The 16,880-nt window shown below is 45.1% G+C and overlaps 2 protein-coding genes across 19 annotated transcripts in view; one reads left to right on the plus strand and one right to left on the minus strand.

Moving 5' to 3' along the window:
- Nucleotides 1–11,493, plus strand: part of GOLGA1 (golgin A1) — a 56,340-nt gene extending 44,847 nt beyond the window's left edge. For 7 of the 18 annotated variants that reach the window (XM_058302380.2, XM_058302379.2, XM_058302384.2 and 4 more), the window contains 3 exons: nucleotides 241–411; nucleotides 938–1,024; nucleotides 1,613–3,808. In XM_058302380.2, coding sequence (XP_058158363.1) covers nucleotides 241–411; nucleotides 938–1,024; nucleotides 1,613–1,693 — 339 coding nt within the window. In that variant the 3' untranslated portion in view covers nucleotides 1,694–3,808. Of the gene's footprint in view, nucleotides 1–172; nucleotides 412–937; nucleotides 1,025–1,612; nucleotides 3,809–11,233 lie in introns of those variants that run through there. The other 11 variants (XM_071217001.1, XM_071216999.1, XM_071217003.1 and 8 more) reach the window with 4 other exon arrangements.
- On the minus strand, nucleotides 4,774–12,844 carry ARPC5L (actin related protein 2/3 complex subunit 5 like). The gene is made up of 4 exons (XM_058302398.2): nucleotides 12,556–12,844; nucleotides 7,786–7,857; nucleotides 6,665–6,841; nucleotides 4,774–5,323 (listed from the first exon to the last, which is right to left on the minus strand). The coding sequence occupies exons 1-4, from the start codon at nucleotides 12,703–12,705 to the stop codon at nucleotides 5,261–5,263; spliced, it is 462 nt and encodes a 153-aa protein (XP_058158381.1). The 5' UTR covers nucleotides 12,706–12,844; the 3' UTR covers nucleotides 4,774–5,260.
- Nucleotides 12,845–16,880: the final 4,036 nt, after the last annotated feature.

A 16,880-nucleotide genomic window follows, 5' to 3' on the forward strand; every position in this document is an offset into this window, starting at 1 on the left:
GTGCTCACTGCCCCAGGGGGATATATCCATGACATGGATATAGGAAGTGTCTTGAATTCACCCAAATGACCACTCCCCTTCCTCTCACCTGTCAACCCACCTGGAGTAGTGACTTCCTCAGACTTGAGTGCTTCATTCCCATTTGGGGCCCTTTTTGCCCTTCAATGTGCAGGACATGACAAAGGAACAGCAGGTGGACCAGTTTGGTGAATTTCCACATCTTTCCACTGGTTTTTTCAGAAAATTAGACCTGAAAACGAGCTTTTTGAAGTCAGGGAAAAGCCTGTTCCTGAGATGCCAAATGTAGCCCCATGTGTGACGAATAACGCTGACCTGACTGATGCACGTGAGATCAACTTCGAGTACCTTAAACATGTTGTTTTAAAATTCATGTCCTGTCGGGAATCCGAGGTAAAGTTGGCTTTTGGGTTGAGTTCCACCCCAGGGCTTGGCTTATTTGTCCCAGCCCCAGTTTGACCTGAGGGTTTCCCACCTAGTGCATTTCTTTCTTTCCTCTCCCACATTCTGATTTGAACACCATGTGGACGTGCAGTCATTTTTTTTCAGGTGGCACCAACCTCCTGGTTGAGTACCACCAGGCAGGGGGAGGCCATAATAGGGAAATGGCTCCTCGTGGAAGATGGGGGCTCCACTTCTAAATCCTGACTTAGATGCTGAAGCCAGAGTCCTGAGGAGCAGGACAGGTGCTGCTGATTTTCTGTTGACCCTGCCAGTCCCCAAAGTAAAAGGTGAAAAGGCAGAGAGGGAACAAGTTGTTGGTATCAAACCTCTAATCCTTTATCACTAAGTCATGAGCACACACCAGAGGAAGAAATAAAGGAAATGCTGCCATTTAGTCTCCTAACTCCCTGCCCTCCTTCCCCTATCCCCACCCCTACCCACCAAGACCCATCGCAACAAACTTGGTGTGTTTTAGGCTTTTCATCTTATAAAGGCTGTGTCTGTGTTGCTGAACTTTTCACAAGAAGAAGAGAACATGCTCAAAGAAACCCTGGAGTATAAGGTAGGGCTCTCTGCTTTGCTGTTTGGCCTCCAAAAAATTGTAGTTAGTAATCCTAGTATTGGCCTGAGACCAAGAAAGGCCCCAGAGAAAGGTAATCAGCCAGAGCTGCATTATCGGCTTAGAAATCACATTTGGATGATGAACTTGATTCAGCCAATATTTGAGGATATCCTTTGTGCCTTGTGTCTTCCAAAGCATTTTCACTGATGCTTTGTAAGTATCAGTACTGAAAACACTTTATCAACAGTCCCAGGTTTGGCCCAGCACCCAAAGTTAAAAAAAAAAAAAAAGTTAACTAATGCATAAATACTAACAGAAAATTTTTTAAGGAAAATTACCTACAGTTCTACTGCCTTGTTCTTTTCAGATCAGCTTTTTCTCCCATTTTCCTCTCATTTCTTAAAATAGGCTCTTAGCCCACTGGTTACTAGAACCATTTTCTTCAGCTCTGCTTACATCCAGAGTTAGGCTGGGGAGAACAGGGAGGGCAGGCGGGTGTGTTTCAGCTTCCCCTGCACCAAGCCCTGATTCACATCTCAGGAGCTTAATGAATATGTAACTTTCTGACAGTATCTCATTCAAACACAGATGTCATGGTTTGGGTCCAAGCCAGCTCCCAAGGGCAGCATCCGGCCATCTATCTCAAACCCTCGGATACCATGGACCTAGAGGAAACTACCCCAAGGATGGAGCTCCACGGGTTGACACTTTTTCTGTGAAAAGAACTGACACACCAGTCTGGGTGGGTTTTTAATCACTGTAACTGCAGTATTTGTACAAGCATCTAAACATTGTTTACAAGACATAGGCCCACTTCCCTGCAGACTGACATGAACCTCAGGAGGTGGCTAATCCTGTCTATCTGGTTACCAAATTGGAGGGTCCCCAGCAGTACCCAGATTTCCACAGTGCTGCTAAAATCTCAGCTCTGGCCAGCACTCCGTTTGTACCTGAATCCTCTAACTTAGAACTTAAAGCTGAAGCTGTCAGCTCTGTCAGCAGGAAGCAACTGATCCACCAGGTAGTGATGGTGCTGGGGTAAAGACAGTCCTGACATGGTGCCCAGCAGGCAAACCCATCTGCTTCTGCTACAGCCAGCCAGCCCAGTAAGTGTTCTTTAAAAATTCCCCCTCCCTGTTAGCATGTTTGGGTTCAGATGAATTTAGAAGAAGCTACTCAACCATTCCTCTCAAGAAAACTATTTTCTCAAATCACCTAGAACTTTAAAATGTGTACATCTTTAAGCTACTCTAGAGCCAGAACAGATGAATGAATATGCAACTTTCTGACAGTATCTTTACTTAAAGAAAACTAGCAATTATATAAAAAATTATAAGTGTAGTACCAAATACACTCCATTGCCTTTTTAATGATTGTACTTGTCTTGGATAGGTTGTTGGTAAACCATTTTAAACTATTTTTAATAGCTTAAGTTCTTCACTATTATAAACATGTCTTCTGTATTATAAAATCCATTTAATTGGTGTTCTTAAAGGAAAATTACTATCAGGAAGAAATTATTTCTTACATTGGGATTCCTGTCTTTTTGCATTCTGTGGCATCTGCTTCTCTCTGAAGCAGTGGTTTTATTTGCTTTGCTCTTAATTTTATGTTGTGCTAACACTGAGCACATGCTAATCACATTTTTCCTACTGTTAAGGACAGTCTGCTGTATTCAAAGGAAACAGTTGCTGTCCATCCCCCAGCCTTGACCAAAACGTTGGAGGCAATCTGCTTTATATTATAAGATGATACTACATTCAGATGTGGAGTCCAGAGAGTCCTCAGTCAGCTGCAGTCCTTGGCAACTTGCAGGTGACTGGTAGTGACTGCTACAAAACTTGCATTCGTTATTAAGGAAAAAGGAACATGCTTATCCTGGATAAGCCAAAATATCAAATCTAAAGGGAAATGATTTATTGATTTATAGTTCGATTTAAGTTTTTCTGGTTGAATTTTTAAAAAATTGTAGCTAAATTTATTATCAGTTATCCAATGATGTAAAGTTGTTTCTTGATTATGCTTAGAGCTAAAAATATATAAAAAATATATCTCACAGAAAAACAAAGGTTTGCAGGGTTAATCTAAATTTTCATGAACCTACAAGTACCAAGTAAGGGCAGTACCACTGTAGTCCCAGCTCAGGCTCTCTGGTATCCAGATGAGTCACCCTCAAGTTTTTTACCTCAAGTTTTTTCCTTGCAGATGTCTGTCCCTTGTTTAGAATGCTATTTTCCATTTACCTAACGGGGCCATGAAACCAGGAATCCCTTCTGTTCTGCAATTTTGATAAGAGGTATCTTTAAAAAAAAAAAAGATTTCCTCCTTTTCATCTGTTCCAGGAGAGAAACCCTAAAAGGTCTGGATAGTTCAAAGCTTGTCAGAGGCAGCTAAAACACTCTCCTGTGAAGTCAGGTTCAACTTTGTGGCTTCTTGAGCCCTTGAGCTGGACACCACCAAACTCCTGCAGTTTTAGATGTAGTTGCAGGGCCCATTGCTAAGTCTGTACTTGCTTAGGGAGGATTCACTCTGACTGATGAGGCTTTCCTCCTGCATGTTCAGTTTCCTTCAGCTTTAAGAGAAAGAGTGGAGTAAATATTCTAAAAGATTTAATGCACTTTTACTTGTATAAAATTCCTGTGATACAGTATATACAGCCCTTTATATGAGCATTGGATTTAGATCTCTCCCTCAATGTTGTAAATAGGGATTGTATTATATAACTGCTGTAGAAAATTCATTTGTGGTGCAATACACTTTTTGATTAAAGCTCTTCAACCCAAAGGCCACTACAGTGAAGGTTTTATTTGATGGTGTAGCAATATATATTTTTTACTTCTTAAATTTAATACATTGTATCTTGTGTTTAATACTTCAAGGGCTACAGAATGTTTGTCTTTGAGAAAGAACCTCCCCAGATTGAGTTTGATGGTAAATGTTTGTCATTTAATGAAGCCAACAGCCTATTTCTATCTCCCAAGAATTGTGGTTCTGCAAAGGAGCTGTGAGGGGCAGGGAAGGGGAAACTTCTTTGGTGAAAGTCTATATCCAAGGCCCACATACCTGGAAAGAGTTTCAGAAATATGAATGGTATCCTGAGCTTGAATGTAAGCTGCAGTGAGGTATGCTAGAAAAAGAAAAAGAAAAGCATTCTGGCCCTTCAAAGAGGGTTATAGGAAACAAGACTTTGCTTTTATTTCTGTAGGCCTGTTTCTGGCTTTTTGTCTACTAGAGTAGCTTTTTGTCTACCTGTTTCTGGTTTTTTATTCTTTAAAGAAAACTTGTCAATGCAGTTTTAAGAGTATTCATACAACACAGCAGAATCCATGGCCCCAAGACCAGTGTCATAAGATATTAACTAGCAGGTGTGTTGAGGCCCACCCTCAAAAGATTCCCTGTGCAGTCACACAAACTGAAGACTTTTAAAGCCTGGATCCATTATTAAATGCTTGGCACTTTATTAAATTAAATAAGCTCCAAAATTACATACAAACCAAAGGAGTAAGAAACAATAAATAGTTATTCAGCAAATGCTTCTCTAGAGCAGCCAGGAGCACTGTAGCAGAGGCTTGTGCTCCTGCTATGGCAAGACAGCCTGTGGATTGCCATGCTTGCTCCCTGGGGATGGCTCAACAAAGGATACACATCTAGCACACCTTCCTTCCCAGCCCCCTACCCACTGATTTTCCTCAACAGTAGACCTCTTTTGCCCATCCCATTCATTTACATACATGAAACACACCGCAATGTATATACTAATAAGCCAAGAGCTTTATTGATGCAGCAGGCACTTTACAATAAACCCAAGAGAGTCCACCTTCTCTGGGAGGACAGGATGTCTGTACAAACCCCTGGGTTTTTTCCACTTCAAGAAAAACAAGCTCTCCCTTTTACCACAGCCCTTGGATCTGTACCTGCCCAAATCACCCCTCCCCCATTTTAAACAGGCAGTGCACACGGGTTCCAGGTATGCTGGCCAGCCACTGTGGCAGACAAAATGTCAGTTCTGCATTATTCATAGACAAAGGCATAGACTATCAGATCCTGCAAAGGATTTAGGAAACAGTAAGACAATTTATCCCTCCACCTTAAAAATGAAATACATTTCAGCGGATGCGTGTCCTGAAATAGTTTAGTTGGGAGTTCCTAGGAAGATGGTCCATTGTCAATCCCTTCTTCACCAGCCTGTGCATCCAAAATTCTTATCTTCTCAAGGTAACATGAGTCTTTTTTTTTTTAAACAGTCTTTCTTGCTGTAAGAACTCTTATAATGGAGCCTAGTCCTCCTACTGCTAATGCCTGTGGGGGGCAGGAAAAGGAAATGTGTCAAATGAGACCTGGGCTGGCCCAGGGACCTTGGCTTACCAGGGGGATGGGACCATGCACTCCCTGACCAAGGTCCTACCACAAAGACCCTCTTAAAAAGAATTCCTCCAAGAGCACAGTTAGGAGGTGGCAACACAGACCACGTTCTGGGGGAGGAGCCCTGACCTGGAACTAAAGGTCCCAAAGAGCACCTCGCTCTTAAGGCAGAACTCAGCTTGAGAGCACTTGTTACCAACCACACACAGCAGAGCCCCTCAAGTTTCCCTTTTGAAATGCATAATTTCCAGCCTGCCAGCACTACCCTAGGCACTTAGATATACACTAGCCCATTTGAGAGCTTCCTCTGGCACCTTCGTTAGGCATGCCAGATAGGAATGGGCACCACATGACCTTAAAGGGATGAAGGGGCAAGCCTCATTCCATGGAGAGGACTGCCTCAGTTCTCCTGAGCACCACAGCCACCCTCCTAAGCCCAGGAGTTCACCTTCAGGGAGAGGGAAGGCTGGAATGGGCAGAGCACACCCTCCAGCAGGACCCAAAGGCCACAACCACAGCCCAGAACCTAGGCTGCCTGAAGTAAGCAACCCATAAGAGATCCACTCCCTCAAAAAATTCAACCTCAAGCCCTTCAGGCAGGACTGTGTTAGTAATACCCTGTGTTTGTAATAGTGGGTGTGCTTACATTTCTACCTACCAAGAGGAGTTGGAGTGGAGGTGGGGCACAGGGAGGACATAGGCTAAGTAAAAGACCATGCTCTTGTACTTGACCCAAGCAAAGGGCAGACATGGCTTTTTCTGTTTCAGATGAAGACATTAAATGATTATCGAGGTTTATGCCTACTGCCCTCCTCTAGCCTGGTAAGGCTGACACCAGAAATGGAAGCCCTTAGAGCTAGCTGGAAGGCTCAGCCTCCGTTCTTAAGACCACTCTCACCAAAGCACCTGTTTCCACCAATGCAAAGAAAATATTACCAAGCACCAGCCAACCAGCAAGCCTACTCCTGGTCTGGAACTCACCCTATCTTCCCTGCCATGACAAATCACTTGTCCATGTCTTGTACCAAAGACATCCTGTCTTGCCTGGCATAAATCAGCAGCTAATAGAGTAGAAGCAATTGAAATTTTCAGAGACAAGAGATTCTTACCAGATACTTCCTTAAAGATGTAAGTAATTGAATTCCCAGGTTTAGGCTTATCCTCTTATTCTCATATACCTATTAGACTGTCTTGTGTTTGTTTTAGCAAATCAGGCCTGCTGATTTAAACCCTGAGGTCAGTCAGTTGGCTGCTTGTGGAAGCAATGTGTTCACATACCTTTTCATGCCACTGGAGTAACACAGCACTGCTATTTTCTGTGGGCTTCTCAAATCCTTTATAAATGTACTTCATTAACAAGTCAATGCCATTTCTGTCCAGTGACTGCACAGCCTGCTCAATTTCGCTGCTCTTAAAATTTGTGAGCACTTTCAGCACCACACCCTGGGCTCGTTCCTACGGGGGAAAGAGAAAGGGAGTGAGGCCCAGAGCCACATTCCAGGGAGACCCACACACCCTACTGTAGGCACAGGAACGCCAAACCAAGAAGTCAGAACTCACCAAAAAACAGTGCCCAATTTCTAATTTGTCAAGGACAGCTAAAAAATGGGGACTAAATTTTTTTATTGATTTAAATTCCAATAAAATTTCAATAAGGATCTTGGCATATCCTTACATATGCCAATAATTTATTCCACTTATTTTGGGGGTAAAAAGTGGTTTGCTTGACAGTAGTATCACTGTTTTTTATGACAGCAGCAAGGCCCTAGGCTCCACAGGATCACGTCTGTGAAGAGCTGTTTTTTTATAAAACAAATGGCAGCTGCAGCTGCCATCTGTGTTCACACACTGTAACAGAGGGGCCATTCCCCTCCACCTTCGAGAAGGTGCAACCACTGGTTACATCAACATGCTATCATAAGATGCTAAAATCCCAGCTACAGGGACACTTCTTTCCAGGGGCCAAATTTTAGACAGTTTCAGTGATGCAGTAAGCATAATTTTATCTTCTCACCTAATTTTTAAAAGGTAGGAAATCTTAAAAGCACTTAAAATCCCCATGTAGATAGAGCATAGTCCATAGGCTATAAAAGCAAAACTGCTGAGAAATCTCACGTGGCAAAAGCTGGGCTGGCTTCTCATCCCATGAAGCCCTGGACAGGGTTGAACGTTTCTTTGGGGAGCCTTTACTATAAACACTGATAGCTTTGATGTCAGTGGAACCTCAGCATCTGGTGAGTACCAGAAAGCCTCAGTTCACTTCCTTGGCTCATACTCACTGATGCGGAGATAAAACCAACATTGTCCGGAACCCCAGTGAGCTTAAGCTTGAGCTGGGCAGATGGACCACCACAGCCCTGGTCCCAATCCCAGCAGAGCTGCAGCGTGCTTGCCTTTACCTTCACAGCTTGATTCTTGGTGTTGACGGGGGAGTTCCGCAAGGCTGCATGAAATGCCCGAAGCATGTCCCCTGTGCATCACCACCAGTTAAGGATGGTTAGACTCAAGCAATGTTCGTGTTTTCACTAATGAACTCATTTCAGAAGCAGCTCAAGAGAGATCTTTTTTTTTATATTTAGGAGGTACCAGGGATTGAACCCAGGACCTTGAATATGGGAAGCAGGCCCTCAGTCACTGAGCTATATCCACTTCCCTGTGAAAGTTGTTTTTTCAGTTTGTTTTGTTTTTAGGAGGTACTGGGGCTCAAACATGGGAGGCAGTCACTAAACCACTGATACACATTTGGCTCCCCAATAAGTTGGTTTTTCCATTTGTTTGTTTTGTTTTTAGGAAGTACTGGGGATCAAACCCAGGACCTCATACATGGGAAGCAGGCATTCAGCCACTTGAGCTTCATCTACTCCCAAATAGGACCTTCTGATTATCCACTTCCACCCACTTCCCACGACCTTGGCTTCCAGGTGGGCAGAGCCTGTTTAATTTTCCTGAGCCACAAGGGGGATGGATGGCACCTCTGTCAAACTTGCAAACCACTCCTTGTGCTTTCCCCTATACCTGCCCACTTAAAAGCAACTTTAGACATTCACTCACTCACTGGAAACTGTTAACAAAGCAACTGCCCTTGCAGTATAACTCACAGCAAAATGTGATTCAACTTGCTTACACCTGGTGGGTGCTGGGCACTCTATTGGATCATCACAAAAATCATGCTGTGAACTGGTTTTCATTCTCATGCTAAAAATGGAAAGAAAACAAAACAAAACAAAACACAAAGAGTCTCCTAACTAACTCTTCATCCAATGCTTTTATCAGTTAAATTAGTAAAGAAATTAAGATGTGCTAAAACTTAGATCCTCCCAAGGCCAACCCAAGTCACAAATGAGGTCACAAACTGCTACTAGAAAAGGATTTATTGACCTTAAGAACTTCTTGCCCACAAAACAGGCCAATTCCCTCTTAAACCTTAGCTGCAATCCTACCACCTTTGCTGAGTTCTGTATGCCTAGCACTCAGGAGAAAATTACAATCTGGGTTAGGTCCTCAAAGGTGACACCTATTTTAAACTGAATTACATCAGCCGACTTTCATTTCCTCATCTGAAACACTGGCTTCAGCCAAAAAGCTTCAAAAATAGAACAAGAAATGGCTTCCGACCAATTGGGTCTCTACTCCTTTTCATGCAGCAATGCCCACAGAGCCTCTGGAGCAAAAGTGAATCTCCTGTTTTCCCTAGTGTGGGCTCCATCTTGGCTGAGCTGGACTTATATGCCACCAGGAGGGTCTCCCTCAGGCCCCTGCCCCCAGCTGGGCTCTGACCCAACTTCCATATTGGAAAGGCAGCCCACCCCTCTTTCAGCTTTGGAATTCCTTTTCCCTAGCCAAACAAAGGCCAGTCTGATATCAGCCACTTTAACTTTTACCTCTTAATCCGTTTCTAATTTGATGCCCCCAAAGCAATAAGCAGGGTCCCAGAGGCGTCACAGGAAATGGAGCCTACATACAGTAAGGCTGCATACTCATTACTCCCAGACGACTGGCTGACAAAATAATTCCAAAGGTGGATGCAGAAATGTACTAATTCAACTAGTCCATGAGGGCAAGAGTTTCCTCTCTGTGGTGCCAGTCTGCCAAGCATTCACTACAGGCTTTGATGGAAGAGGGCTTTCAGCAGCTGGGGAACAAGGAGGGCACCCCTGAAATCACACACCATTCTTTAAGCTGGCCTCTGGATGCAGGGCTTTTAGTCTCTTGCAAAGAACTGGCTAGACCAGGGTTTCTCCATCACAGCACTATTGACATTTGGGACCAGATATTTCTTTGTTGGGGTTATCTGTTTTGGACACTGCAGGACATTTAGCACCATCCCTGTCCTCTACTCACTAAATGCCAGTAACACCCGCCAACCACCCAAGTTTTGACAATCAGAATGTCTCCAGATATTGCAAAATGTCCCTGGGAGAAGTGCAAAATTGCTCAAAACCACTACTCTACACAGATCCTTGGCTCAAGATGACAAGAAGCTGCTCCTGTGAGGAGGAAAAGAAAATAATACTTAACCCCCTACAAGATCCCAGATCCTATGCCAAGTGCTTTCACATGTCATCTACTACCATTAACAAGGATCATGACTGTAACAAGCATCATTATTCCCATTTTAAAGGTAATGAAACTGAGGATCAGAGGGAGGAAATTACTTGCCTGAGGTCACAAAACTTAGCTATCCAACTAACAAACCCATGTTTGTGTGACTCAAAAAACATCCCTGTGCTGCTGCTCCAGCTACAGATCCAAACTTCATCCCTGGAACAGATGACTGCTACATGCTGAGGTCTGCGGTGGACCCATTGCAGGTCTTGTCCCATGATAATGCCCACAGACTCCATGAGGCCAGCATGACTCACCTCCACTTAACAGAGGAGGATGCTGAGGTTCAGAGAGGGCATGTGACCTACCCAAGGTCACAAAGAGCATGACAGGGCTGGATATGTGTGGATACACAGTCCATACATACTCTTTATACTTCATCTCCCATCATGGCATGCTTCCCAAGATAGCCTTAGGACAGGAACCCTTCCCACCTTCCCCACCCCAATCAATCTTTCTCCTTGCTCCCCTCTCCTCTGTCCTAAGGCCCTAGAAGCCTGTTATATAGTTTAAATTCAATGACCTAATATAAGTCCAGGGAACAGATGTGGCTCAAGCAGTTGAGTGCCTGCTTCCCACATGGGAGGTCCTGGGTGTGGTTCCTGGTACCTCCTAAAAAGAACTAAAAAAAACAACTCAACCAACTCAGGGGAACCAGTGTGGCTCAGTGGTTGAGCACCACCAGCTGCCCACATGAGGTCCTGGGTTCAATCACTGGCCCTGGTACCTGAAAAAAAAAAAAAGTCCAATACTTGGCACATGACAGGGGTTCAGTAAATATTAGTTCTTTCCTCCTCCTTTCCTGGGTCCCCCACTTGCCTGGATTTCAATTCTTCTCATCTACTAACCTCCTTTTCTCCTAATCCTGAGAGATACTCTCTCCATGGTAATAAGGTTTATGACATTGCCATTACTAGAGAAACTACCATCCTCAGATGTGCTAAAAAAAAGCCTAAGCCCCCAAGTACCCTCAAGGAATGCTATCTATCCCTAGTCAGAGGTGTATGAAGAGATGATTTGCAACAAGTTCCTGCAGCAAGACCAATACAGCAACTGACTAGGCCTTGGTCTCCCCATCTGGTGGAATCAGGGTACTGGCCACAGAACTGACCCTAGAGCCATTCATCATTGCCTGCCCATGAGGTAGGTCCTGCACCAGGCCATAGAATCATCCTTCCCTCCTTGGGACCCATCCCATTACCCCATTTCACTGGGGTAAATGAAATGATCTTCTACCGGCAGGTACTACAAGTCTGAATCACTGCCTTTGAGATCACATTCCTGTTCAAATAAGTCTCAAGGTTTTAAAAGCACATTGGAGGAGCACCATGAGGACCCAAAGGCAGTCTATGAGCCCAACTTCCCAAGCTGAATCAACTGATTAAACACCAAGACACTGATTTATACAAAGCCTGAGCCTCCAACCGTACCCTGGCAAGTGCAGGGGGAGGGGAGAGCACTTCCTGTAACACCATTTGAATAAAGAAAAATCCTTCCTGTGAGAATAAGTCAGTTTCCTGTGCTCACACTGCTAAGGCACTAAGTAGGCTGAGACAACCACCTCTATTTTTAATCTTGCTTTCCAAATGCTTGTTTTCTATGGCCACAAGAACAGTCATTTCCAGGCTTGTAGCTCTACTTTTATATTCCACTTTATCCCCTCTGGTTTTTTTTAGCTCTAAGCTACTAGTTCGGTTTTTTTCCTGCTGCTTCCTGCACAACGTGCACAAAAAGGCTATTGAGGAAGCCAAAAACACTCTTATTACGGGTGACCGGGACCACCAAAGTTCAAAGCCCAAGTGGTTCAAGGGAACTGAGAATAGGTGAGAAAGGGTAGCATTAGACTGGAGGGTCATACTGATTCTTGGGTATAGACTGCACAATCTCAGGCCTCAGGGCCGAAATAAGGGCCGGTCTTCATTCCCCCATGAGTCCTTTCTTCCCCTCAGCCATCCACCCACCTAATGCCCACGTTGTACCGCAATCGGGCCCAAAAAGGCCAGTAGGGCAAGTCTGGGAGGGCTGTGCCCGGGGCCGCCCTGGCCGTTCAGTTACTCAGCGGTGGCTCACCTCAGCCCCGCCCGCCGAGCAAGCCCGTGAATGGCCCCATTTCCTGCAAGAGGGATGGAATGATGGGGTGCCCAAGGAAGGGACGACCTGAGAGGGTGAGGAGGCAGGGGAAGAAAAGAGGCCGCGCTGAGGGGCTGGGACCTCCAGGGCGGACATCCTCCTGGGGCCGCCGAGTGAGCCCGTCCACCTAAGAGTCTGGGCCGCGCAAGGGTGCGCTGCGGCACCGCGAGGCGCCGGGGCCTGGGAGAAAGGGAGCGGGGAAGGCCGGATCTGAGGAGAGCTGGGGCCGCGAAAGAGTAAAGTGGGGAGAACGGTCCTAAGAGGAGCCGGATAGGAAGGGAGTTGGAGGATGACCTGGGGGACCAAGTCTAAGAGAAGTGGGGAGGCTCGGCGTGAGGGGATGGAACCGGGGATGAGGAAAATAGGATGAAGAGCCAAAAGGGAGCCCGGGCCGAGGGGAGCTGGAAGGCAAGGCCGCGGCACAGGAAAGGATATTGCCGCAGGAGCCCGTCCACTTCGCTGGGGTCCGGCCCTGGCTCAGCCGCCGCCGCCGCCGCCTCCTCCTGCTCGTCCACGAATTTGTTCTCGTCAAACTCGTCAATGTCCACTCGGCGGAAGCGCGACGACAGCGTGTTCCGGGCCATGACGGGGGGCTCGGCGCCCGCTCAACCAGTTCAGTTCTGGTCGGCACCTCAGTTCAGCTCTGCTCGGCTCCGGCTCCGGCTCCGGGCGGGAAGCTGCCCCCGGCACCGCCCCCACCACCTCCGCGCGCAGCCTCCGCCCGCCCACTTCCGGGCTACGCCGGAACCGGAAGCGCCGAGGCGAAGGGCAGGTTGAGGTGCGAGCGATTGAAGTCCGGTTGGGAAACCGGGTAGGTGGTTTCCCTGGCCCCATTCATTGTTCTTCATGGAGCTTTGGTCTCCCCGTCCGGAGAGTGGGCTCACCTTTCCATTGCAGGACCTGCATTGTGTACGCCATAACTGTGTGTGTTCTCCGGCTTCCTCCTCGCCCTGAAGGTGATGGCACAGACACAGCCGCGGACACCGGGGGTGAACTCTTCCCTGACTGGGGGCACGCAAGTCCCGCAGAAGGCGCCCGCTCTCCCTGTCGAATGCTTGTCAGGCTTCTTGGAGAAGAAACCTTCGAGCCGAGCCCTGAGGAATAAATAGAAATTTTCATACCTCAAGGAGTGACGGGGCGGAGGGGGTCTTAGGACCGTAGACGCCACCACATTGAGCTGAGAGAAGACCACCTCTGCCTTGTATGCCTCGTACACAGAAATGAGTTATTAAGTGGAATTTTAAAGATCATTTATCCAGAGAGGAAGACGCTGAAGATATTTGGATTTGGAGATGCGGCAAACCACACGTGTGCCAGTCACCTTGCTCGGTAGCCAGGAGAGGGCGGTGACCGTAAGGCCACCATCCTGGCAGGAAGAGCATGGGCCTAGGGGTTAAGGAGGTGGTACTTAGAGAGGCATTTCTCGGTGGGGAATGTGCAGAAACTGTTGAAATTGAATGGTCAGCGCAGAGTTTAGGAATACTTCAGAGTGCAAGGATTAAGCGCTTGGGCTTTTGCTTGAGGGATTCTGTTAACCTACCCAAGTCTTAGGCTGAATCGAGTCGTCGTTTTCATATAATAGTTTTTTTGTTTGTTTGTTTTTAGTAAGCACCCGGCATTGAACTAGTTCATGAGAAGCAGACGCTCAACCACTGAGCTACATCTGCTCCCTTATTCTAATAAAGGCAGTAGTGAAATGTGACTCGTTTTTATTGAATACTTATTGGACTGAACTTATATATATAGTATAGGCACACTATGATGATGTCATCTTGGGTGCTAAAGATAAACTTCCACAGTGGGACATAGGGCTGAATAAAATATCAGGAGTCTTGGAAACAAGCAAAGCCCATCTTTCAGCTCTGTAGCTGGGAAGAAATCTTTGTGACCGCAGGCAGGCCACAGGAGAGGAAAACTTCATACTTCCAGAACAGCCTGGTCAGAGGGATTTTAAACCAAAAATGCCAGTTTTACGAGGAAAACAGACCCAAATAAACTGGTGAAAAAAACAATGTCCCTTTTCATGATTGTGAGCTTCCATTCTAGTCACAATTTAAAAAAACATTATTATATTCTGTAAGGATGACTAAGTGCTGAAGGAAAACAAAAATTACACTGTGCCTAGTATTAACTTAGATAAGGTGGTCAAAGAAGGTGTTCCTATAGAGGCAATACTGAACCTGTAGGGCTTTGTAGGCTGAAGAAGCAATAGCCCTGGAAGTTCTTCCACACACTTCCAAGCAGAGCAGTGACATGATACTGAGTTATTTAAAACATCTGGAGTCACTGGAGGACTGGCAGTTCCTAAAGAAGTTGAATATAGATTTGCCACATGTCCTGGCAGTACCACTACTGAGTATATACTCAGAAGAACTGAGAGCAGTGACACAAACACATCTGCACACCAATGTTCATAGCAGTGTTATTCTAAATGAATAGAAAAGGTGAAGACCCAACATGAAATTGTAACTAGCAGTACTGTTATGTGGGCATGACAGTGGTTTAAAGGAAAGTCTAAGGTCATATACTAAAAGGAAAGCTGAAAAATGTAACATGGGATTGTATAGCATAGTAAAACCTCATGAAATATGAATATGGGTAAAACTACATGACCATTTTTCTTTGAAACTGAACAAATGTATGTTACTACAAGTTAAGTTGGTAATATCAGAATAAAAAAATATGCTAAGTGAAAGAACCAGACACAAAGTACTACATTTGTATGATTCCATTTATATAAAATATAAATCAATTTATAAAGAAGAAATTAGCAGTTACGTAGGGCTGGGGAAGAATGTTAAGGGATATGGAGTTTTTTCTTTTTGGAGTAATGAAATTGTTCTAAAATTTTTGTGGTGATAAATGCACAACATTGTGCTTATACTAAAAGCCATTGATTACACACTATTTTTTAAAGATTTGTTTATGTCTCCCCGCTGCATTGCTGTTTGCACTTGCTGTGTCTGTTCACCTTGTTTTTTTTTTGGAGGCACCAGGAACTGAAACCCGAGACCTCCACTGTCCTAATCGCTTAAGCCTCCTCCATTCCTGCTGTTGTGTCCCTCATTATGCCTTTCCTCCTGTGTCTCTGCATCAGCTCGCCATGCCTGCCCATCACGCTAGCTGCCTGCCCTGCTCATCCTCTTTAGGAGGGACCTATGCTTTGCTATGTCTCTCATTATGTTTTTCTTCTTATGTCTCTTGTTGTGTCAGCTTGCTGCACCTGCTTGTGACTTCAGCTTGCTGTCTTCTTTAGGAGGCACCAAGAACCGAACAGTAGACCTCCCACATGGTTTGCAGGAGCCCAATTCCTTCAGCCATATCCGCTTCCCTGATTATACACTTTGGATAGAGCATATAGTATGTGAATATATCTTAATAAAACTGCTTAATAAATAAATAATTGTGCAAGAATAGCCAGAAACAGTAGCTATGTAAGGCAGGGGAAATATAGTGATTGAGAAGTGAAGACTTTTCTTGTCTATTATCATTAAAATAATGAAGATGCTCTAATAATGATTGAAATGATGAATTCACAACTCTGTGATTATACCAAATACTATTGATTGTACACTTTGGATGAATTGTATGCTTTATTAAAATGTATCAATAAAATTTATTTATTTTACAAATAATAAAATGTTAAAAACTCACCTGAATGTAAAACAAAAGTAAGTAAATAAATAGAACTGCTTAATTTAAAAAAAGAAACAACCTGAGACCTATGGCCAAAGTAGGGAGATGATTTAGGAATGGAACCCAGTGGTCCAAGTGACAATCATAGCAGGGCCAATGAGGGTGCAAATATATTTTAAAGGTAGTGCTGGCAGGATTTGCTCATAGATTTAATGTGACATGTAAAGAAAAATGAGTCACAGATGACTTCAAGTTCAGAAAAGTTGTACAAAAATCAACAGCTTTAGTAGAAATATAAGCATTTGGAAAGCAAAGCTCCTGTGCACGCTGGACTTTCATTTAAGATTAAATGAGGAAGCAGGTTGGGCTCAACTGATAGAGCATCCGCCTACCATATGGGAGGTCCAGGGTTCAAATCCAGGGCCTCCCCACCCCGTGTGGTGAGCTGGCCCATATGCACTGCTGATGTGCACAAGGAGTGTCCTGCCACGCAGGGGCGTCCCCCATGAAGAGAAACCCCACATGCAAGGAGTGTGCCCCGCAAGGAGAGCCACCCCCGTGAAAAAAGCACAGCCTGCCCAGGAGTGGCGCTGCACACACGGAGAGCTGATCCAACACTCTCCCAGAGCTGCTGACAAATGCAAGCAGTCACAGAAGAACACACAGCGAATGGACACAGAGAGCAGACGGTTGGGGGGGGGGGGGAGACATAAAAAATAAATTAAAAAAAAAAATTAAATGAAATTTCATTTAGTGTCCTCTATCTGCCCTCCCTTTCCCATAACCTTCCACCTCTTGGAAGCATGCCTCCCTGCTATGGTATGGGGCAAGACTCATTCATTCATTCAACAAGCATACAAAGTACTGGGCCTGAAAACTAAAAGTGCCAAATTAGCTGTCAGTCATGGTTCTGCAACCAGGGAACTTCCAGGCTGGTTGTGGAGACATGCATAAACACATCAGTTTAACTCAGAATGGGCTAAAGAGGACTGCACAGAGGCTGGGGCACAGGGTTGTGGCAGTGAGCAGTGGGGGGTGCTACCTAGAGGGGGAAAAGGAGGGCTCTTGGAGGAGGTAACATCTAACAGCAACAAGGAGGCACTCTGGCCTTAACCAGACCTAT

This window comes from Dasypus novemcinctus, chromosome 8 (assembly GCF_030445035.2).
Source record: "Dasypus novemcinctus isolate mDasNov1 chromosome 8, mDasNov1.1.hap2, whole genome shotgun sequence".
In the NCBI taxonomy this organism is placed as follows: Eukaryota; Metazoa; Chordata; class Mammalia; order Cingulata; family Dasypodidae; genus Dasypus; species Dasypus novemcinctus.